Source organism: Corvus brachyrhynchos, unplaced genomic scaffold, assembly GCF_000691975.1.
Source record: "Corvus brachyrhynchos isolate BGI_N302 unplaced genomic scaffold, ASM69197v1 scaffold281, whole genome shotgun sequence".
Lineage (NCBI taxonomy): Eukaryota > Metazoa > Chordata > Aves > Passeriformes > Corvidae > Corvus > Corvus brachyrhynchos.
Window position 1 is genome coordinate 5,049,627 of NW_008236509.1, and position 25,052 is coordinate 5,074,678.

Genomic DNA, 25,052 nt, shown 5'->3' on the forward strand with positions numbered 1-25,052 from the left:
TAGCATCCTTCCCATGAACACTACTAGAGGCTGGGAAAGTACTATTAATATTCTTTTGTTCATTCTTAGAACCTTTTTAATATATTAGCACCCTAAATGAGTTCTGGGCTTATAGACCTGAGGGCTTTTTAGTAGAGAAACAGGTGGTGTATGACAGTTCCTCATGGAGATTTTTTGACGTGTCAAGGGTCATACTAATATTTATCTTTATTAAATAGACAGCCTTCTTGATACTGCATAGACTGATCTCTTTTTTTTTTTTAAGTTTAGGAGTAGTAAAATGACTATTTATAAAATACAAACAGTAGAAACTTAGCAAGGGCTATTTTTGTTTTGGACTGTGGTTTGGGGGATTATTTGTCATTATTTTGTCATAGTATATTGTGCTCTGCCATTTCTATTGCAATTCTTCTATTAATTATGTGTTATTAAGAGTATCTTACCAAATTAACTAGGTAAACTTAATAGAGACTAGTTATTAAGTCATCTAATTTTAGTGTCATGGATGTTCCTAATATTGTTTGTAGATTCTTACTCATGAACTACTTAATATTTTATTACCAGCGTGTAGTGCCTATGAACTCATTCTTTGAGGAGATTCTGTAGAGTAAAATGAAAAGAGAAAATATTTTTTGATATCTACATATAGGCAAAACTGCTTTTACATAATGTTCTTCATTAAACAAGAATTGTTTTAAGACTTGTATGATGATAATTAAGAAACTTTCAAAGTTGGTGTTTTGATGTTCCCCAAAGTTTGCAAATCAGTGCCATAAAGATTGGCTTATTTATTTAGTAAGAGTTACTATCACATGTAATGAAGGCAAATACAGAAACTTCATAAATATTTCAGCTTTTTAGCAAGGCATCATGGTAAGCAGTCCCTGAAGATTGACATGATAAAGACAATTGCAGTTTATATTTGTGTCTGGTTTTGTTATAAATTCAGCTTCACTGAAAATAAATTTCAGTAGAACTTGAGAATATTGATGATGGTTCTCAGTCCTCATTATAGGGTGATCTGTTTTATGCTTACATCCAAATAATCTACTTTCTAAATTAAAATTGTAGAGCCTAACACTTGGAGCTACACAGAAAAAACATTTTTAGCTAATTTCAGATCCCAGAGAAAGCCAGAATTGCTTTGAATTTGGATGTCAGCCATTCTGTGTGTCTGCATGGTTTCCATTGACTTTGTTTAGGATTGCATAGGACACTTCTGAAATTGAGCGTTTATCACTCTGGAAATTTCAAGACCATTGCTTTCAGGTGGATGTGGTTTCCTTACCTCAGCTGTCAAAAAGAGCTACCATGTAGTACAACAAATGTGGGTGCAGCCAAAATCTTTGCCAAAGTGATGCATAAGCTTTCTGATGATATGTACTGTTGACTTATTTTTAGTACCACCATTTATTATGGTGCATATGACAGTAAGGTTTTATATCACCTGGACGGTTTTTTGAGAGTTGTGATTTTCTTGAGTGGGTTACTGTTTAAGATTAGGATCTCCACTCCCTTCTTACTCTTCTGCCCTTTTCATAAATGCTTCCTAGTTGATACTAGAAGTGGATTTGCAGTCCTCTGGAAAGGAGAGGACAAGCCTGGATGTGTGAAATGTGTGTATTTATGACAATTTGAAAAATGTGCGAGAACAGAAGTTGCAGTCTCCCATGGAGCAGACAAATGGCAGTTCATGTACCAGATACATTCATTTACTTTCCTGCGCAAGAAGAAAAACATCCTCCACAGCAGCCACAGCATTGCACTGTTACCAGGCTGCTGCCAAGGCACAAAGCACTGCTTAAAGCATGCAGGCTGTAGAGTCCAGGGATAAAGCATCTTGAGTTCAGCTCCTTCTGGAGCTTAGTGAAGAAGTCTTTTGTACCATAGTGGTTTATTTTGGGCTCTTATCACAGTTGGGTTTGTTTTGTATGAGCTGAACCTTATTTTGATCTCACTGCTCTTGAGTTAGGTTAGTATACTGTTAGCAGCTGCTGAGGAGTAACTTTCTTAGTTTACACTGGGAAATGAGAAATGAAGTTTTTGGACTACTATTTAATAAACATTTAGGTTAGAGGAATGGTTGCCTCTAGATTTAGTGTAAGAGCACAGTTTTCACATTGGCAATGCCTGAGGGTCTCTGCTGCACAGGTGTTGCAGCAGATCAGTTGCCAGTTACTTGTTAATGTCATGGAGGAGCTTCAGTGGTACTTATTGGCTATTAGTGAGATAAAAGTAGTTTTGCCTGGTTTGCTTTCTATCTGAATTATGTAGGGAGGTGGCAGATAGACTCTAGAGAACAACATGTGGAAGACAGCAAGCAGGGAAGGCTCTACTAACAAGTGTTACTGAATTGCTCATTAACTACATACTGAAAAAACCCAAACCAGTAACCAAGTGGAAAGTAAGAACTTGGATTATGCCATGAATTGTTACGCAGTTAGATTAATTATCAAACCAAATTGTTTTCATGCTGCTTTTACTCACTTTGAGTAATAACTTGCTTTAGGACTGGATTATCTGTGATCTTTGTGTAGGTGTGAACTGAGGTGATGGCACCAAGTTTGCCACTTACTGCTGCTTTGTAAAGAAAAAAGCTGAGCAGGTCCACATACCAATCATGTAAGCACTTGCTGCCAGCTTCTCTCTGCTCATGGACTGAGAATGAAATCTGCTTAAAACTATTACCTTGAGGACTTTCATAGGTTTTGTATAAGAAAAACAAAACAAGACTGTGGTAGAGCTAGGACATGTTTCTGTTATTCTTGCCAGTTGTTCCAGAAGCCTTATTTGCCAGAAGCTATTTATTAAGTCCTAATGCATGTATTCCTTTTTTTTAAAGACACTGTGGGATGAAAATTTGCTTGGTGGGTGGTCACAATGGGTTTTTTTTTTTAACTTTTTTTTTGTATGTTGTGGTTTTAGAGCCTTAATCATCTGAGTTAAAACTGTATGTAAGTTGGTAAAAATTAGTACTGGGGATAACAGTACTGTAGAGCATCTTCCATGTATGCCTTCCCTGTAGTTTCACAGTAATTATTTTTTGTTTAAAGGTGTTGGAAAACTTTATTTTGTCAACTTCCCATTTTATAGGTCTTTGCTGCAACTGGATTCTCAAATTACACTGATTTGAAAGTTTGGCATGCAAATTTCTAGAAAGAGATATTACTGTGTGATACTAGAATAGGTTTTTTTCTGTTACCATACTATATGATGAACCTTTCTTTTTCTTATGCTTTTCGTAGAGTGTAAAAATCCTTTGCTGGTTATTGATAAATCTGTATTTGTTCTTTTCCAGAGATATCAGCATGAATAACATCACAAGACTACCAGAAGATGCCTTCAAGAACTTTGCCTACTTGGAAGAGCTGTAAGTATTTTACACATGTTAAAAGTTTTGCTACAACATCATATGGCTGTATAAAGTGGAAGGTGGTTGGAGAAACAGTGTTGAGCTGCGAACAGAAAAAGCAATTATACTTTAAAAATATTATCTTGTACATGTTTGGAAACCAGGACAGTAAATGCTACTTACAAGGGACTTTTTGTGGTAATTATTTTAATCATGGCTAGGGTGATGACACATACTAATTACAGTGTTATCCAAAGATAACACAAGAGTTGTGTAATTACCATCGTTTCTGAAGGAACTACAGTATAGCTGTTGCATAAGTTCCATAAAATAGATGTTGCTTCATTTACTGAGCAGCTGGCTCCCATTGTCCTTGTAGGCTACAGATGCAATGCTCACAAGCCCATCCTGACCTATATCAAAATTCTGTGGTACAGGGCTTCTTTTTCTTAATTTCTCTGGCAGAATTTTTTTTTTCCTACTTCCCACCTCCCTTTTGTCCTACTCTCATTTTAGCTTTCTTTTTTTGTGTTTTACTTAACTGATACTTGGATTTCTGAATCCTCAAGCTCACGTGCTCAGTATTTTGTTGAAGTCTTAACTAAGACGCCTTTGCAAAGCCGAAGCATGCTTTCACAGCATAGTCCTTCATTAAGTTGGGTTTTGGAGTCAGTAAACAGGGAGGCAGGTTTGACTTTCACTTACTACTTTATTAAGTACGGCTTTGTGACAAGTGCTTTCTGTGTGCCTTACAGTTTCCTTATCTGTGAAGAGAGGGTGAGGGTAATGGTTCAACCTTTGCAAGAGAGCTTTGAGAACTTCCAGTACTAAGCAATAGATAAGACAAAACTCCTGCAATTTGCTTTGCTTCTCTTATATTTTCAGTGACAAAGTAGGATTTCTTATATTAAAGAGCATTTAAAGTACAAATTAAGGCTGTCTCTATTTGTGACTTTGGCAAGACTAGGACTATGAATGCTGCGGTGAGAGGTTTTTCAATAAATCACCTAAGGGAAAGAACAGCTCGTTTCCCTGAAGAGACCACCCTTACAAGGTAGGGAAGTGTTCTTCTGACTTTACCAATGAGGAAACAAGCAAAGAATGGAAACCATTTGTAGAGGGCAAAAGGATAAATGAACCCTATAGCAAAACTGCAGATAAAGCCTCGAACCCTTTGACTCTGGTTATCTACTATAACCAGTAGAGCCGCCACACCTCACTGAAACAGAGATACTGAGAGATTGATAAGAGATGGATTACTTGCTTCTGAAGAAAGACTTGGGTTCCTGAAAGCTGCTTCTTTGCATCTCAGCCACACTGGTTGCTTTAATGTGTTCCACCTCCCCTTAGAATTTTGATCTCTCTTATATCCTGGTAATGTAGCAGCTACCATTACTAATGCACTTAAATAACTCCATTTTACCTGGTTCTTAAATAGTTTTGACTCAGGTCAGTACAATTGTGAAGTGCAGTTGAGTTTATTTATGTCAGATAAATTGTGTGTGATATCTTATTTAATGTTTAACAGGTTCTAGTTTATTCCCTCTGATTTTAGGTATTGCTTAAATCTGCGATATAGTCAAGAATGCTGTATGAAGAAAAATAGGTTTTCAGATGGTGCATTTGTGTAATTGACAGAATTTAATAAAGGCTCTATGGCATGAGTAGTCACTTGGGAAAAAGAGGCTTAGGAAGGCTTGGTTGGCTCCAGAATATATACTAGCCAATATTCCATATATGCTTTATCATATGTGCTTCTGTATGTCTGTATGATTTGTTATACTAGATTTGTAACCCCATTTTTTAATTTTAATTCTTCATAGGCATATTTCACACCAGAAGTTGAAAAACTCAAACAATTCTGGTTTTCCAATGTAGATGACTGTGGGAGACTTCATTTTTTTTTTCCCCAATAAGTAATTAAGCAATAAAACCTAACTGATGGGTGTGCATATTGTGTAACTTCATAAACCTTGAGGTGTGTCAGGAGGTAAAGAGGAAAGGCAGAGCCTTCAGCTATCATCTGTTGTGCCTATTGCATAAGAGCCATTTGCTACATTGTCCCTCTAAATTCCAGGTTTTCAGTTTGAAAAAAAAAATGGGCTAGCATTAAGCTCAGAATTATGTGTGAACACCAAGAAACTTTAAATCATTCTTAGCATGCTTACCTGATGGGTTAAAGCAGCTTCTGGGGGAAAAAAACCCCAAACCACCAGTCAACTACAGATTCTCTTGTTTCAGTTCAAGTGGTTCTTAAATGGGAATATAATAAAGCAGTTTCAAACAAAAGCAGCTTTCCTCCTTAAGAGAAATGACCAGCACCAGATATGACACATTTCTGCTTTGTTCTCCCTGTTCCTTTTTCTCTATGGGATAGGGTACAAAAATATTTCATTCTTTATTTTTCCTGGTTATGAACAGGTACAACTGAACTCTCGTACTTCCTACTGTACAACCACAATTTTTCCATTCTATGATTGTCAGAGTTTCTTCCTGGCTTTTATTTATAGTTGAACAGATCCAAATTCTGACTGCCGGGCACTAGCAAAGTTGCTTTTTCAGCACGCAAACCTGGGAGTTAGTCTCCATGCCAAAGAAAAATAAATTAAAGAAAAGACTTAAAGTGGTGTTGGAATCTGTGCTAGAAGTGACTTTTCATTGAGAAGTTCTCCCAAGAATTGTGTTTAAAGCAAATGAAAATCCCACAAACTAATGGGAATGCAGTACCCACACCAGTGTGGACTCTAGGAGGTCTCCATCAAGGAGACAGCCCCAGACACCTTTACCTTCATACCATGCCTTAGCCCTGCCATTGTCAAATGCTGTGTTCGATTAGCCCTTGGCAGAGTTTGCTAATTAATGTTGCAAAATAGTGTCATAGAATTTAATTGAATGGAAATGGGAGGCAATTAGAATGTATTATTTTGGCAACTGAGTTGTATGTAGAGGCTGAGATTAAACACTGCAGTAGGAGCCACTTAAAATGTGGGTTGTCATTTCTTCAATGAAATTAGTTATTTGGTAGTCTGGAGAGACTTCAGAGGATCATTTTCCGAATCCTAAAATGAACACTAGTGAAAGAAGCAGAGTGCCAGACTTGGAACAGCTGTCTGTTTGATTCAAAAGTGAGTTCTGCGTCACCAAGAGGAAGCAAATCGGGTGCTTCAAATATGCATCCCAGGCTGTTTTTAGATGTTCTGCGTTATCCGAGACACCCACACCAGACTGACAGGTCTGACACAGATGGGAAACCAATGGCTGCTGTGAATGGCACTTGATGGCAGGTGAAGGAGAACATCTGAAGTGGCACTAAATGGCCACGTTTAGGCAGCTGACTCCCCAGCAAAGTATCAAATTTGCAGGAATAATCTGGGATTTTGTAACTTTGAGATAGTGTCCTATTGGACTATTATTTACAGGTACTAGCAAAGGGATTTTAACTTGTCCGTGGGCAGAATCTGCCCATTGGGTTGAGTGCTCCATGTACCCTCATTCACAGCCTTGTCGTGCATGTCACTACATAGCACACTTAACATATGTCTGCAGGATTCTAGCACTATTTATAAATGTTGTAAAAATTCTCCATGTCTGTGTAACTGATACCCATCTGGAAGTAATTTGCAAACTACTGAAATGGCAATGGTCAGAGTCAGGGAGAAGCAGACCACCAAGGGTTTTGCCTTAGCAGTTAATGATGTGTATTCTTCAGAAAATGCTAACATAAATATGCTGCAGCCCTGAACATGATATGGAAACTAAAAATTCTTGAAGAACTTGGCCATGGTTTTCTAACCACACCTCAAAGTATTTATAGAAAGCTAGAAGAGGAAAATATAACTAGATAATGCAGTGTTTTTAGAAAGTAGAAATAATTTTCCAGTGTGAATTTTTAACTAGAATATCCAGGTTGTGTTATGTTTTGATGGCCTTTTAAAAGGTGGCAGTCCCTTCTAATATTCAGAGTTATCTACAGTAGTTTGAAGAATTTTATACTCTATTTGTGAATGATCTGCTAGATTAATTAAAAAGGCAGCCTCTTATAGAGGAAGGCAAAATCAAAATTATTTTTATTCTTGGCCAGTTTTTCAGTCTGTCTTCAGAAACTTGAACTACTCCAATAAAGCAGAAGTATTTTTGACTTAATGACCTTTTAAGCTTGTTTTGATTTCCATTCAACCCTTTAGAATGTTGTCAGCTTCTTTGCCCTGCACTCATGGGCAAGATTTAGATTATAAGCTTTTAGCTGTCTGGCTGCTGGTCCATGTGAGAAGCAGAGGACTGCAATCTCTTCCATGTCTGTCTGTAGGTTACTTGTGACAGAAGGATGTGATTGTCCAAAGGGGAGCACAGGTAATTTCCCAACCAGTCAGCCTTGGGGTGGGGCCCTGAGCTTCTCCAACAACGGCTAGGGAGGGTGCTCTCTACTGTTCAACTGGTGGGTATAAAAACTATATCACACCCAGTAATACTGCAAGGAAAAAAATCCTTCCTGAAAGCACCAACAGACACGAGTGCTTGATTAATTTCTAGATGTGTACTGATACCAAGATCTGTTGTGTTTTTGTTTTTTGCTCATACATGATATGAAATAGTTTCTCTCCTGTGACACTACCTTCAGATTTTTTTTATCAGGCAAGGGCAAAACTTTCTTACGGATTTTATTTAATGGCTGGTTGAAAATGGTTGGGGAAATAAAGTAATAAAAGGAAGACTTAGATCAATAAGAGTTTTCTCTTTTCTGAAACACAGTGCTAATCTGTTCTTTGAGAGATGAATAAACAGTGAACAAGAGACCACACACATGCAACTAATTTTTGCAAGAAAAGAAATAGTGCAACTGAGTATTTGCTTGACTATTTAATTATATCCATGTTGATTACAAGTCTTAAGAGGTCTTGCTTAAATGTTTCCTCATCTTCCCTCCCCAGCCACAGTCTCTGATCATGGCTTTTAATTGATAAAGTATATTTTAGGAACATAAGGAATAGTTAAAATGTATACTAGCAGTGAAAATGAGGTGGGTTTTTGCCATAAGGTTGTAATCAGGAAGTATCTGCAAGGGAAATGTCTAGTTATTTTTCCTCTTGACTGCAGCTGAAGATGACCACCTGGCTGAAATGCCACAGCTGCTTGTTTTTATAGTATCTGTTTCAGTGTGTAATTTAGATGGTACCCTTCGTTCTAATTTCTCCATCAGCACCAAGTTGTATTATCCTTGGGCAGGGAGGGAGAATATCATGTCTTTTTTATTACTTGAGTTTTATGAATAAGACATCTTGGAGTTATGCCAAGGTTGGGCTGTTAGTTTAGGATACTGTGTCTTTCCTCACCTGGCTGTAGAACACTTAATGGAAAGACTTGCCTTGTCCTTCAGTGCCTTTTAAAAGTTGCCTTTTAAAAAGCAGTATTTTCAAGGTGGTGTGCAAATGTTGATGAGATGGTGCAATTCTTTTCTCTTTCATATATGTGAGAAGTCCCAAGGTTTATAGTTAGAAGCTGGAGCTGAAGGACTTGTTTTGAGTAGAGAAGGTAAGGATGAATCTTCATGTTGTCCTGGTGCCTTGTGTTAGCTCACATGTGATAACTAAAACTGTGGTTAAACATCCTCTTGTAAAACAGGCTGGCGCAACTGGAGACATTACTGCCCTGTCTCTGTCCATTCAGCCCCACCGGCAGAGTCTGAGGAACAGGCAGAGATCTTTCTTCAGCTGCTTTTTTTACAAAGGCAGCCAGTGTAGATACTGGCTGTTGGTCTTTCAAAAATGGCCATATGGACGTTGGGTTGGAAGCCAACAAGTGGCCTTCATCGATCTACCAGCTCCAAGTATTTGAACAGCTGGAGGAGGTGATTTCCTCAGTTGCTCCAGCCTGAATTCCAAGAGGTAAAGATTTAATGAAAAAATGCAAAGTGTAGGTTTCTTGTGTGGTAGCAAGTTAAAAGCCTAACAACTTGACCAGCCAGCTCACACTAGGAATGCTTGCTGCCTTGTGTGCACCGGAGCTTTAGAAAGTGTCAGCATGTCATAACTTGCACCTTCAAATTCTAGTCAAGACAAACCTTTAGGCAAAGACTCCCAAGCAGAATTAACCACAGTCAGCTAAGATATTTTTAAACATCACTTACTTGGTCTGCATTAAATGCTAAATCATGTTTAAAAACATGTTGGCCAACCTGTGTTTAATTAGTGTTTTCTTATCTCTGTGAGTCCTAAATCAATTTGATTCTGGATGAGTTTCAATCATGCTGATACAAGAATAATATTTCTGTAGCTTAGAAGGTTCTTGCTGTGCTTGACAGTTGCATGTTTTTTCCTATTTGTGGGGATAGATGCTAGTAGGTTGAGTAAATTCCATTGTTTTTTAGATGATGAGGAACTTACTTTCTTTCCAGTTTCTGTTTCTACATGTTAATTTCCAAAGTTGGCATGGTTGTGTATAAGGACCCCAAAACTGGTTATTCTGCTGCGAGTACTCTAGAGAACAACAAAACTTTTTCCTTACCTGTCATTTTTTTTGAGCTTCAGTGTTCTGTTCATATGCACACACACAGAAGCTGGCTTAGCTAAATGGCCTGAAGGCTGAACTTTGCAGTGTTACACTTCAAGACCAGTCTTACAAGCCTTATTTATTATGCTGACTCAGTTGCCAGGTTGGGGCTATCTGAAGGTATAAACCAGATAAGAAGCTTTTGGATGCTGAGCAGTAGCTTGAGAAGCTCCAGGTACAGTTCTCCAAATGGTGCTTGTACCATGCAGTCCTCCTCCTCCTTTCGGTTTCAGAAATTGGAGTATGGAACAAAAGATGTATGTGTGTGAGTGATCAGGTAGCCAGTTCGAGGCTGGAGTCTCAAGAGTCATCACATGAGCTCTACAAAAACCTTCCGACAAAAAAGGAGAAAAAATTAATCCTGTATGCCAAAGATAAATGCCTTATCCTCTGATGAAGTAATTGAGTATATTCTGTCATCACAGTTTCATAGTATGATGCTGTATGTTACCATAAGAAGACATGGTGATGTCATTCTTTTACTTCTTTTCCTCCCCTCTGCTTGGATATTTGTACTTTGTAGTTTTGTGTTAGTACAGAGGTACTCTTGCCTAATTTGCCTTGGCAGATGTCCTGGTATAGAAATAGTAACCAGACTCTGGTAAAGTTCTTTTTCCTGCCCATCTTATATAAAAGTAAAATTCTAGATTATTCTGTTAAAATATTTGCTTTTATTTCAGCTGGAAGAAAGTTAATGGTCAACCTAAACTGAATCAAAGAATCATACTGAAAATTACCTCCATTTCTCTAAGGTCATTCACTGTGAAGATGTCTGCAGAACCTGGGTCTTGCATTTACCCAGTATGTATCTGAAGTGGTTAGAAAAGCAGTAACAGAAGTTTAATTGCCAAATATATGTAGACTTAATCCACTTCCCCGTTTTGCAGTGTCACTTCCTAGATGCACAGTCATTCAAAGATCCCATGCCTGGATAGCCAATAAATGCCAGGACAAGAGACAAGGCTGTATGAACAGACCAAAGCAACCTACAGGATTTACTATATCAGCAGCAGTTTTTTCACCTCTCCTATCTGACCATTAACATATTTCATGATCTTGGAAACCTTCTGAGCATCCTAATAGCACTATCTGCTAAAAGCACAAGTCTGTAGTTAATTGATTTGTTGCATCCCAGTTGATCGAAACCAAACTCAGTGGCTTTCATCTCTGTGTCTCTGCTGTACAAACTAGGTAAGTAAAATGCATTATTACCTGAGTGTTGAGATAGCTATCAAGGGAAAGGTCTATCTGGCCTGTGGTAAAGCAAAGGAAAGTTACCACAAACATAATACAAGATGTGCAAAGGCAAGTAGAGAGAAGAGAATGTATTTTATAAAATATATTCTGCATTTTGCTTTGGAGGTGAGAGGAATCAAAATTGTTTTCTGCAACAACTCAGCAGTTCTGCTGTAGACTAGGTTTTAACCAGATTCCAAGACACCATGATATTGTTGCTTATGGTTATGACATATATGTCCATGCTAAAAAATTTATCCAAACTTCTGAGCTTTTTTGCTGCAGAATACTAGTTGAGATTACAAAGGCTGCTTGTTTCAACAACTCATAGTGTATAAGAATTGTTTTATGTTATATTATGTCTTTCGGTGCATGTCTTGCAGCCTGTGGGTTCTACTTAAAGGAGGTCTTGCTCTAATACAGATATTGCTTGAAAATGAAAGGATAGAGCATATTTTGCATGGTTGTGAATGCTTGCTTTCCTGAAAATCCGTAGTAATTTATTTTCCTGTTAAAAAAAATGTTCTTTGACAGTCCATAAAAAGCATTATCATAGAGTGTATTTTGTCTGTGGTAGATGCTGGTTTCTCTTACTGATAATCTAACTATAGAACTTATGAATGCGCTTTAGACTTTTTAATCAGTCAGTTTAGTTTACTTAGATATTTCAGCTTTTTAGACCCAAAGTGCATTTTGAAAACAAGCAATTATCTTAAAGTTCAGTATAACTTTGAGAAAGCTGTAAATGCTGGAAAGGGAAAGTTCATGACAAGAAATGGAGTTGGTGCAGTTTCAGTGTTGGTTGTAGTTACAGTCCTCTATTTTCAGTTATGATGTGTCTTGGTGTACGTACTCACAATTTTATAAATAATCGTTGAGGTTATATGTATAATACTGAAACTACTGCAAGAAAAGGAGGAGACAAATGCATTTTCCATTAGCAGCAGCAGATTAAAGTATCCATTTAGTTTTGTTAAATTGGTGTGGAGGAATTTGGAGTAACCTGTAGGCAATAGATTGGCTTCCCAGCAGTTCGGCAGGCTGCAGCTGAAAAAAATCCCAAAAGGTCTGTTTGCTACTCATAGAAAAGCAAAGCCAAGTTTAGTCTGGATACACAGCTTTCATTTACCAGCTCCTCCTTTTCTGCAGTTGCCCATCTTGGGTAGGAGCTGTCTGCAGAGGCGTGTGCCCTGACCAGGCAGGGCATCCACCCTGGCACAAGGGATGTAGCGAAACCCTGTATTTTCCTGCAAATGACTGTACCTCTCCTGTAGAGTTCCAAACCTTGATTAATAAATTGTAGCACATAAATATGCATCATCTGTTAAGAAAAACAGAATTCTGTTCCAAAGTGACTGCTATTTTGGCACAGATGGAAACTGAAGCTCTTTTTTAGGTTTGAGGAAACACTTGGCACAGATGGAAACTGAAGCTCTTTTTTAGGTTTGAGGAAACACTTGCTGGGCATCATGGATTAAGTCATCTCTGAGGCATTTTCAAAGATTACTTCTGTTGTGGGAGAACTTAAAGTAAAATTCAAGTTTGTATTTGGGAAACAGAGAACCCAGAAAAAGTGGAAGTTAGGGATAGGCATATAAAGATAGTAGAATACTTCAATGTAAGACAGCACAAAAAGTAGAGTTTGCAAAACTACAGGTGGAGAAGTAGTGGAATGTTTTCCAGTGGGATGAAAATAGGTATGTAAAAGTTGGATAGCTATAAGAAACTGTTGGCTGGGCAGAGGGACAGTGATGGATATGGAAGGTTCAGGCTTGACTAAACCTTGAAATACTTGAGTCTTGGGTCTTAAGACAAAGCAGCTAATGTAGAAATAAAAATAATAAATCAGGTGTTTTATTATGACATCAGGATTTCAGCCTGTGTCACTATTTGAATTTTATCTGTGAAGAAAGCAGCCATTATATTTTTATCAGAGACAAGATAGACAAAACATTAGAAGCATCCCAGAATACCACCAAGAGGAAAAGAGAAACCAACCCAAAATCCACAGCAAAAGCATTTTCTGTATGAGCACAAGACCTTCAGATGGAGAGAAGGAGATGAAACTCTTTGCTCAAGTATCCTGAGGTTAACTACCATCTGGGATGCAAGACAAAGAGAGAGGTTTCCAAGAAGTTTTATTGCGTCCTGTCATAATGAGAGTGATGGTTTTAATTGTTACAGGCAAAAATGTATCCTTGGGACACCCTCCCTGATTTTTGGAGTGACACCAGTGATTAACTTGGCTCGGTTAACAACCATGCAGCTGGGTTGCCAGATGCATAATTGCAAAAGTTTTAATTTCCCAAAAGAGAGAAAACAGTATTAGCTGCAGTTTCAGTGCAAGAAACTAGGCTTGCTGTGTACTCTGGGAATGAGACACCATGAAAGGCTAATCTTAAGGTGTCCTCCACATCTGGAGATTATTTACTGTGTCACTTAAAATAATGATTAAAGGGTATTGCTCACGTCTGTATGACAGGCTAGCAGAAGTATTTTGTTCTCTGTGTGTCCTACTGTGTTTCCTGCTGTGCTGAAATTGATTCTGTAATTTGAATTTGTCCAAATCTACCATTAAAACACTCAATTTTTATTTTTAAAGTAAATACAGGAGACTACAACATTCAATGCTAAGCAATTACAAGATTGCTCACCTAGAAGAAAGGTACATACTGTAGCCATACATTACAGCCATGACTCCACTGCAGAAACCTTCAAGGTTTAACTCAGATGCACTTATTCCAGATACCTGCAGTCCTTGGCAGAGTCTCCAAACAAGGGGAGTCAGGATTGAGTTAGCAGAAAAACTTATGGTGTATCAGTGTGATACACATTTTCATTCCACTTCAGATGATGCCTGCTGCTGTGTCTGTGCCTTGAGAAGTAAGAGATAGCAAATAAAGTTTTTCTGTGGCCTTATAGCATGGCAGGACACTTTACAATTGTCTGTTTAATTAAGTTTTTACTGTCTTTGTGGGTGAATCTCTTTTGCAGCCTGCTGCCTTTTGGAAAGAGCTCTAATTAATGGTGATGTACCTTGGCTCATTGGCAACAGATGGACTTTCTGACCAGGTCTCTGTAATCATTTCCACTCAGAATGAAGGGAGGGATGGGTACTCCCTTGACAGTGTAAATACAGGGCTGCCTCAGGTGCTGCTTTGTGGCAATTTGAAGTTGTCCCACCATAGAGCCGAAATTTCCAGGGCTGCTCTCAAGCAGGATAGTGGCTCTTGCTGTAAGGAGATGAAAGTTGTGTCCTTTCTGTTGTGCTATCATTTTGGCCTTGGTAAAGCTGTGATTTCCCTTAGCCCATTTACCGTGTGCATGAGAGAGAGAGAAACAGATGCTTTTAAAATATTTAGTAATAAATATTTTTAAGACTTGCTGTAAGAAAGTAGTGTGGAAAACCTGACTGGATGATTTCAATGACATCTTAATTTATAATGCTGTATGTGTGCTATACTGTATGCTATTAATTTTTCAATTCTCTCTTTAAAATGAACCTGGTTATGTAAAGAGAAACGTTTCCATCCTTCCAGCTGCTGCATGCTGCTGCAGAGGGAAGCATGTTGAGAGCAGTGTGTGATATACTGATCTTTGCCTGCTTGAGAGCTGCAGTTGGAACCTCCTCACAAGCGGCTCCCCAAGGCTAGGATGTGAATGATAAATATGTATTTGGCAAACTGATTAGTAAAGCCTTTGTGCACTTCGTGGAACACTGCCAGATGGTGGAGAAATGGAAATGTAATTGATTGCAAGGGTTGGGTTTTTTCTGTTGGTTGGTTGCAAAAAGGCTGAAGAAGCAGGAGTTGCCTAGAGGAAGGCAAAGTCCTACTATTTGAAGTCACACAAGTCTTGCTCTGGCTCAGCTGTGATTTGTTTCCAGTGCTCTTTAGGTTGTTGTTAGTGACATTCAGGTTGGGGGAGACTATGCAACTGTATTTAGTTTAGCTTTTTTAAAGCTAAAGTAATCTCCAGCCTCTTTGGGAGAGGGAGCAGATGCCTGACAAGCCACACGCACACGAGATTAATTGGGAACCTTGGCTGAGCTGCAGCCAGAGCTGCCTGACACATTTACCAGGGTTGCCACTCCTTGAATTGTGTAATATGTAATCATAGTAGTGTTTGTATGCAAAATGATTCGGTGCTACAACCTTGGTTAAATTTTGTTTGATTTAAGGATTTGTATTATGCTGTTTCAAACACATTTTAACATAAACGAGTTTTGCAGATTACTGGCTCTCTGCTGTAGAGACTCAGCATGTTTCATCAGTACTTCTTTCTGTTTACAGTGAACTTCTTAGGAAATTGTTACAAAGCAAGACATGAAGTATTGCAAACATCCCTCCACATCCCCCCAGATAAAGTTAATAAAGTTGATTTAGACAGCTACAGACCACAAAATGAATTTTAGGAGAATGTTTAGTTGCCATCTGGAAACTTCCATTAATGTTAAAAATTCAAAGTATTTGAAAAATCATGTCCCTGAAATTCTGAGGTTGCTTGTAGACAGGAGAGTTCAAGAATAAGCTTACACAGATTATTTTTATTTTTCTTCTAGTTTCAGAGCTGTTTGATTATACACAAATGATGCAGACAAACTTTTCTCAGCAGTCAGCAGATATGGGAGTTTTTTTAAGCGTGCTTGTAGTGATGTCAGAGCCATAGCAATTGGGGGGTGTGTGAACATACCAGGACTAAAAACCAATGTCTGCCTTAACAAGCAAGAGTAACACAGTTTTCTAAGAACAAGTAGTATCTTTTGCTGTCATCTTCTTGTTCATGAAAGTGTTCTTGTCCTCCCTTGGTTTATAAATATAGCCATCTGCATTTGAGAAATGGGTTTAATAAAGGTAACTAGCATCCTCTCTATCAGGCAGTGTTTTATTAAGTCACTAATTCTGTTGCAAGCAGATTTATGTAAGCATTAAATGTAGTTAGAGACGAAGATAAAAATGTAATAACATTGCTATGTTCTGGCAAGCTGATACTTTAGATGTTGCTCTTGTTATTTCCTTTGTTTGCCTCTTTGAAATAATATTTTCCCTTTACTGTGTCTGGCTTGCTTCACAGTGCCCTGTAACAGCAGAGGTGGGTTTCAATATTATGTAACCTTTGTTAAAGCACATTGATTGTTTTTTAATTATTACCACTTACTGGATTATACATAGTATTTCCATGGATGATTTCATTGCACAACCTTGTCCAACATTGCTTTTGCTTAGCTTGGATATGAAACCAAGTCTGAAAGCAAATACTGTGGCTAAAATTTCGGCATCTTTTGTCAGTTATGGATTACCAGGTGTTTTGCATTATTGTCTTTACCCTTGATAAAATACAGCTATTAGCAGCTCAACCAAGGCTGGACTGCACAGTATCTGCTGGTCAGGGGAGAGGTAAAACGTTAAAGAAAAAAAGAAGAGTGGGGGAAAGGGGAATGTGCTGTTTGGAAGCAGCTGTTTTGACTGCTGTTTCTGCTTTCCTGCTTTGTATTCTGCAGCATCTCCTGTCTTTATTACTTTTAATATCATGGTGATTTTCATAATTTACTTTCTGTTAATGTCTAGCAGTCCAAATTTAACCAACCACATTTTGAGAGTGTGTATGGCTGTTCCATTTCTCTCTGCCCCAAAAGAATTTCCTTTCCTGAAAAGTTCCTCCAAATAGCTGACCAAAAAAATGAAGTATTACCAATATTATGTCTTGGTCATATCAGCAGGTGTCCTGTCAACTGTCGGCACTGAGTGAACATACCACTTGCTTGTGAATATTGTTTTCATATGTGGGATTCCCATAGAGACTTCTGCTGCTTTGCTGTAGCATCTAGCTATTTTTATTTTAACTTCATACTTGCTTTAGAAACTGCTGTATAGGTTAAAAATATGTGGGTACCAGAGCATGTGTTTCAGTGGAGCAATGCTGAAAGCCAGAGGATTGTGTTGGTAAATGCACTTTCAAACCTAGTACCATGAGAAGGTTCTTCATGATTCTAGGGTATGTTTTTTCTAGCACATTTGCAGAAGAGGCTGAGTAATGCATTCTCATTGTTATAAATGTACAGTAAGTAAAATAACTGCAAACTTGGAAGATTGTGAATGTAGCATAATTGAATGCAAAATGCATAATTACTTGCAAAATTCGATATAGGAGTGATTTTCCTAGTTAGGTGGTTGTAGAAGTACTGTATTTTGTGACTGAAATTATTATTGCAATTTTTTTCCAGGCGACTGGCTGGCAATGACCTTAGTTTTATCCATCCAAAGGCCTTGTCCGGTTTGAAAGAACTCAAAGTTCTGTAAGTAATTGGGTTTTAGAGCTTCATAGCTGGTTGTATGCTTTCTTAGTGCACAGCCAGACTGTTTACTGGTAGGCTGGAGGGAATTTTTTTGCCCTCTGTCCTCCTAAAGTATAGCTCTCTTACTTATTTTCTTTTTTTTTTCCTTACAAAACCTGCTGGATATGGTTAAGATGACAGTGATGAACTTGACTAAACTATAATTATTGCATTTTATTAGAACACTTACTTGTTTCTGAAGTGTATCTTGTAGCAGAAGAATCAGAGGAAAAATCCTAAAAAGGACATGTAAGCTTTTGTTGTTTTCCACCCCTTCCAGCATACTCTGTCAGGTGCCCTGACGTTATCAGGTAGTACTAGTGCTTAGAGATTTAATACACTGAATTATTCCCTTCTGGTGATAGAAAAAGTTGCTATAGTTTGATGCTTCTCTAAGTGAAAATGGCTTACTATTAAAAAAATATTTTATTTTTCTTTCTGAGATAAGAATTTTTATGGCAATTATTTTTCCATAGCTAAGGATAAAAAAAGCTTCCTTGTTGTTTGGGGTTATAAAAACCTCTCTTCAAAAACTAGCATTTCTGATGTTGTAAATATTTCCAAATGCTAGCAGGGTAATAGGTAGTTAATTAAAGACATACTTTAAAAAAATAGCAGACCTTGAGGTTTTAAAGAGAAAAACACAGGCATTATAAACAGGGTGCAGATTAGGGAACTGCCCATCTGCAGGACTATTTATATGATATTTTGTAAATTGAATGCAAAGTGTCAAAGCTCTTGAAGGCATATGCATTGCAATACTCAGCACCAGAGGTGCCTGAAATTCCAGCAGTTCTTGGAAAAATTTGAAACTTGGGTCTTAATTAACAGTTAACTTTCTTGTCTACTTGAATTTTTACCCTAGTATGCACCAAAACCATATAAGGTCACTTACATTCTCTTTATGAAAGAACTCAATGACCTACATTGACCTGTAAGAGAATTTTGAAGAAACTGACAACAGTATAGCTTAATTCAGCTTGGCCCAAAGGTGCTTTTGATGTGACCACACCTTGTAAATTAGATTGTTAATGCACTGTGTATTGATGTGATTTTAGGAAAAATTAGAGGTTTGTGTGTTTTCTAGCATGTATAAGATAATTCCACAAGAAAACAGAAAAAATCATCTCTTGTATCAAATTTGTCCTAGTGTTACATTGTTTAACCTCTTCATCAAGTTCCCAAGAGAATCTCAGCATACTGTGTCAGAGCTTGTTCTCTGTGAATTAATGCTGTTAAGGAATGAGTTGTAAATGAAACCGAAATAGACCATTTTCTTGTTTCATTGCTGCCTTTGGGTATCTGGTCTTGATAATTCTACATGCTTTTACATACACTAGAAATCTAGGAAACCATAACAGGACTATGGGCTTTTCTGTTACCTCTACCACTGATAAAGATGATTGTCAAATTCTACTTTATTAACACAGTGGATTTTTACAGAACCTTACAGAACAATCAGCTGAAGACTGTACCTAATGAGGCCATCAGAGGATTAAGTGGCTTGCAGTCCTTGTAAGTTTCCTTACTTTGCTTTTGATTTTGGATTGTTCTCCAAGGTCCACTTTCAGTCACTCTGTACCCCTTTGCTTCATTCTATAGAGTTATGAAGTACAATAACATATGTGTAATAATGTACCTGGAGTTTCTGAAAGTGCAATTGCAACTGAAACAAAGTTTCACAATTAAAATTCATAAGGAATTTTATTTGTTGTCTTTGCTGGAGTGACCCAAATGCAAGCTCTTTCAAAACTCAAACACCAGGTACTAGATTGCTGTATGAATGCAGTGGTGGTGTAGTTAAACTGTAATTCCTCTTTGCACATCCTGAGGTATTTAAGCAATTCTGAAATGTTGTGCAAAAATGAACGATGCCTAAGTCTTTTGTATCCAGAGGAGGAAAAGGGGTTTCTGTGAAGAAGTATTACTTGAGACCTGCATGGTACTGGTTTTACAGGAAGATGTTGAAATCTCACACACAGTTATGAATACCTCAGCCATTATTGCTAGTTGCACACCAGGTATTTCATATGTGTTTATACTATCTCATGGCTTATTATGTTTTATAAAGCATCTTAATCAGACCGTAATAAATACAGCTCTCAAGGTGGTAGATGTCTATCACTGTGAGGAGGAGGAGGAGGTGGGAAGGGCTGCACAATTTTTCTGCCTTCCCACTTACCTCCAGAGAGAGAGAGAGGATAAATTATCTATTCTCTCTGTGCCAAAATTCAGGTTTCTGGCCCAAGATCCTGTTTCTTTCGGTGTTGTATCAGATTATGGATTTTTGGAAAAAAATTAGTTTTGCAGAATAGATTTGCAAACTACTGCATAGCTTTTGCAAAGGTGCTTTTCTGCATTTCCTAAGCTTGGATCTTGGCCCTACTTCTCATAGCTGCTTGGATTTTCCAGTAAGCAGTGAATTTAATTTAGTCCATGTTTCACTCTTTTTTTTAGCGTGAGTGTAGAAAAGAAAATACCTTGGTCTTGGTGCAAATACTATGCATTGTAATAAAAGCCCTTCAAATTGCATGGTATGAATAAACCTTTAGTAATTATTTGAAACAAACCAAAAACTTCTTCCTGGCTTCCAGCATTTCTTTGATGCCAAAAAGAGAAACTGCTTTAATAAAAATGTTTGTCTACAAATCATCTATTTCATTTTCAGTGAACATTCTTTTTTCTCTACATATTGACAGTAATGTTTGTTCTCTAATTAAAGTTTAAAATAGTAACTCTCCAGTTGCTGGAGATGATAATTTGATGGTAGTTTTACGTGCAAAAGGGAAGGAACAAAATTTAAGGGAAAAATAATGAATGTATAAATTAAGCCACCATCCGTCTTTTTTTTTTTTTTTTTTTTAAAATAGTAACTCTCCAGTTGCTGGAGATGATAATTTGATGGTAGTTTTACGTGCAAAAGGGAAGGAACAAAATTTAAGGGAAAAATAATGAATGTATAAATTAAGCCACCATCCGTCTTTTTTTTTTGTTTTTTTTAATTCATATTTTTTTTTTTATATTTTTGGAAAGACGACTATGTTAGAGCCATTTTTAAAAAAGCAAACATTTTAGTTTTGAAAAAAATAGTAGGATGATTATGTTAGATTGTATAATGTAATAATTAAAACCGCTTGACTAAAACATCCTTACAATTAAAATATAATTCTAACAATTTAAAACATGGTGAGATTTCCCTTAATTCATATTTTTTTTTTTATATTTTTGGAAAGACGACTATGTTAGAGCCATTTTTAAAAAAGCAAACATTTTAGTTTTGAAAAAAATAGTAGGATGATTATGTTAGATTGTATAATGTAATAATTAAAACCGCTTGACTAAAACATCCTTACAATTAAAATATAATTCTAACAATTTAAAACATGGTGAGATTTCCCTTTCTAGGAGCTTCGTTGTTCAAGAGCAAATGATAAACTGTATCAAGTTTAGGATGGTGAAAAAGGAGGAAATTAGGTTAGTAAGTAGTAGCAACCTGCTTGTTACTTCTTTTTCTGTGGAAAACCCAGCCATGATTTCCAGATAATTGTTGGAAATATGGTGGGCAAATCCAGTCTGGAAGTCACTGGTATCAGAATCACAGACAATTCTGAGTTGAAAGGATCATTGAATCCAAGTCTTGAGTGAATGGTCCACACTTGATTGAACTAATGACCTTGGTGTTATTTAACCACCTGAGCTAATCTGAAGCTCAGGAAGATTTTATCATGGGCTTTTTTTTTTCCATCCACTGATGTGAATCAGCCTTTGGTTTTCCCTCTCTGTTCCTGAGAATGATATCTGTCTGCATTGCAAGACCACTGTAATTTGTTAGAATGGGCAGGAATTTGAGAATAAATTGGGTTTTGAGACAAGTGTAGTGAGAAATGTGAAGCATTTTTTCTGTGCAGTTTCTTTACTGCACCAGAATGCATTTCTGTGACTTCAATGAATTTAAGGAAAACTTTGTTAGCATTACTCATGCATAATTACACTGATTATGCATGTCCCCTAGTAATGCAGATAGCACCTTTTGGCAAAGGAATATAAGAGGGGTCCTCTGAATTTTGTGTCTCAACATGGAAACATAAGTATCAGCATCCTGCTTTATTGTATTAAAAAACCATAAAGAGTGATTTATTCCCCTCCCTAAGAAATTTGTGTGGATTCAAAACTCCCAAGTTGCTGTGAGCTTCTTTTAAAACAAATTACTCATTGCAGAATATATGTTAGAAAACCTGCTTCTACTCTTTTATATAATCTCCAACCCAAACCTGCAAGTTTAAACATTACTGAACTGACCCTCTTTTGGCAGTTTCCCAGTTTGCTCTGAAGTATGGTTTAGAGGGATTTTTTCTTGGTGAAGGCACAAATTACTTCCTCATAAGACTTTATAGTATATTGATAATAATTTCATTTGAAACTCCTTTACAACTGCTTTTTTTTTCTTAATGTGCTCCATAGGAAGACAGTTGCCACAATGTGGTATGTATTAACAAGCTCAGTAAACATACCTCAGTGGAAATAAAGAAGATGGTTATAGGAGCTTCATGATCTGTAGTGTTTATATTACAGCTGGTGCGTAGCCAGCCTGGTTCAGAATACTAAATGACAACTCTTTATTTTCTGTTTGCATAGAATGTTTTTCCCAGCTCTGGCCTCCAAAAGAGAGTTATAATAGGGTTCTTTATATGGAGGTGAAATTTAGTAAAATTAAGGAGTTTTGCTGAGTGGAAGCTTGCTATGTAGCACCCCAGAAAAGTTTATCTGGCAGGATGTATGCTCACATTGCAAGATGCTGTGATAGGTGGGACTGTGGGATGGCTCTACCAAGGGAGAAGCCACTGTTTGTTCAGCTTGTGCCCGCCTCATTTGGTAGCAGAAAAACCTGACAAAGAGCTTCACAAATGTAAACAATAGTCCTGATGCATTTCAACTAATGCAAAGCATCGATAACATGTTTTCGTTATTACAAGGCCACGAAGTGGTGTACTTTGTATTTTAGATCTGGAAATGGTGAGGTTTATGGGCAATCCAAGGGTCATACAGAGAACCAGAGGCAGAGTAGCACAGCAGTGTGCTGCTGAGCAACGTGTGCGAAGCTGCTCCCTGGGAGCAACTGGGAAGCCATTAAGGAAAGTCACTCCTTTAAATGCTTTGGTGTATTTGACTGTGATGACTTATTTTGGTAACACTGTTTATTCTGAGCTTTGACTCAGAATCTGGGGATTTGTAAAATGGGTCTGTAAACTACAGCAATTTTTAAGGTTGCTCTGATTTACCACAGAAATCCAGCTATGTAGGAATTTTAAGTCATAGCACAGAATAGTCTAGTACAATCCCCAGTGTATGACAAATATTGGAATTACACTATTTACACAAAGACTTCCAGCTGCTTTACAAAGGAAAACTTTATTCCTCTTGAATTAAAAACCCAAAAACCTAATTGCCACTGTGCACTTGCCATCAAATCCAGGAGTCTTTTGAAAGCCTGTCAATATCTGCTAATGTATTGCGTGTGATTTATTATAATTGTAGTTCTACTGTCCCAGCACATGTGCACACATGTCCACATGCAGGGAATATTAGAGCATTCTGCAGCAACAGTTCAAAGCACTGCATTTTAGCTGTTCTGCCAGATTACCAAATTGTGGGATTTGGGATCATGACAGTGTGATACTCAGCTGTGATAGCTCCTGACTTTCTTGTGTGGGTGTTCACCTGAGCTGCAGGGGTGTCTTCAGCAGTCATTTTCTGCAGTAGCTGGTGGCAGTTCTGGCTCCCTGAACAGCCCAGTCTGCTCACAGCAGGATCATAACCGGTTTTTCGATCTGCTTTCCTATCTTAGGAGGCTGGAGCAGGCTTGAGGCAGGATAAGGCAGGAGGCATGAATGTGCTGAACTGGGATGGGATAATATTTTCTGGGAGTGGGAATCATCTTGGCCCAGGCAGGAAAGACTACGGTCCTAATGTAGAACTGAAAGTAATGAGAGCAGACTCATGCTTTGCAGGGTAAAAATGTATGGTAAAAGCATGAGGACAGAGAATAGAGGCATATTTCAGTCAGAACACATTTAAAATATGTGCTGTAGCACGTATCAGCTACAGTCTTGCATTTCTAGCTTTTTTGTATTTTAGGAAGGATTCCTTATACAGATCAAGTTAATATCTGTATTTTTTTAAAAAAATCAAATCTAGAAACATTCTGCTGGTAATGAAACTGCCCAGTTTTAAGCCATAGTTCATGTTGGTGACAGTTTCAGTAACGTAAACCATAAATGCAAAATGTGTCAGAAGGGAAGATCCCTGAATTTGGAGAGAACAACGCAAACACAATCTCCTATAAAAAAATACAGTTCTGTTCTATTTCTGCTATTTTCTTCTTGAAGAGTGCCTTAGGGCTCCTGTTGATAATTTTGTTATTCTGCATTATAGAGTTTGGACAATACTGTAGGGACAATAGCGTCTGGGAGGCTGTGGAAGGTGTTCATCAACAGCAATGACTAGATGAAGTTAAGAAGCTTTAAATGGTTTTATATGTAGTATGCACCCCTAACCATGGCAGGTGTCTTTTTAGCTAAGCAACTTTTAATGGCTTGTCTTCAGAGATTTTCTAGTTTCTTGCTTTGCTGTTGTTAAGGGGTTAAAGGGGATTAGCCCTCAAATTTAGTCTCTGTTAAAATATGGGATTAATCAGAATGGGAATGGAAGAAATTGATGTATTTTCTCTTTAACCTGCAAAACCAACACAGACTTAAATACACTGGATATGTTTTTCTTCCATGAATATTTAGAGTTAAGAATGTATAAGAGCTCTTCTGGGCATATCTGATTGTGCTGAAAAATTTATACTGCTTTGTATACTTCACATACTTGCTGAATGACAAGAGTTGTATTTTTCTATGCCATCTTTACCTTTAGAAACTGTTCTGGTTTTCTTGAAAGTGAGGTATGGTTTCTTGTGAACTTCAGGAATTTCTGGGACTATTGTAGCTTTTTTTAAATTTTTTTAAACTGTCTGGGCTTGCTTAAGGAATTGCTAAGTTTAAATAAAATCAGGGAATTATTTAGAAATTGAATGATCAAAAATTTAAATGCAATGATGAAAGTTAAACAGCTTGTAGGCAAAATTAGCTGAATCCTCTGTGGGTAATTTGCAGCAAACTGTGACCTCTGACTGGTACCATCTTGAACATTTAGATGGAAGAAACAGATGTGCTGGCACATCAGTACTGGTGATTGAAATAGCTTTGGCATGTATCATTAGTTTCTGAGGGCTGCTGTAAATTTGTCTTTGAATAAAGCAAATCCTTATATTGATGTTCTCAACATATAATGCACAGAGAGCCACTGCTTGGTACAGTGAGCAAACTCTCAGAGTGTTTTAAAGTACCTCTGTTAACATGGGTTATTGCCTCCCATTGTAGCAGGATTTCCATGGTAGCAGGCTTATCGGTACTCAACTTCAAGACGTAAAAATCTACTCCACTGTTATTGGAGTGATTTCTTTGTGGTTTTTGAAGGAGCACTTTAAAGAGCAAAGTTCTTTAATGATTGCCATTGAGCAGAAGTGGTTTAACACAAGGG

General features: G+C 37.5%; 1 protein-coding gene across 2 annotated transcripts in view; it reads left to right on the top strand.

The window, feature by feature from the left end:
• Positions 1-25,052, top strand: part of LGR4 (leucine rich repeat containing G protein-coupled receptor 4) — a 53,679-nt gene that overhangs the window by 9,598 nt on the left and 19,029 nt on the right. Inside the window, exons 2-4 of one of the 2 annotated variants that reach the window (XM_017726379.1) lie at positions 3,299-3,370; positions 17,358-17,429; positions 18,912-18,983. In XM_017726379.1, coding sequence (XP_017581868.1) covers positions 3,309-3,370; positions 17,358-17,429; positions 18,912-18,983 — 206 coding nt within the window. In that variant the 5' untranslated portion in view covers positions 3,299-3,308. The remainder of the gene's footprint in view (positions 1-3,298; positions 3,371-17,357; positions 17,430-18,911; positions 18,984-25,052) is intronic. The other variant, XM_017726380.1, reaches the window with a different exon arrangement.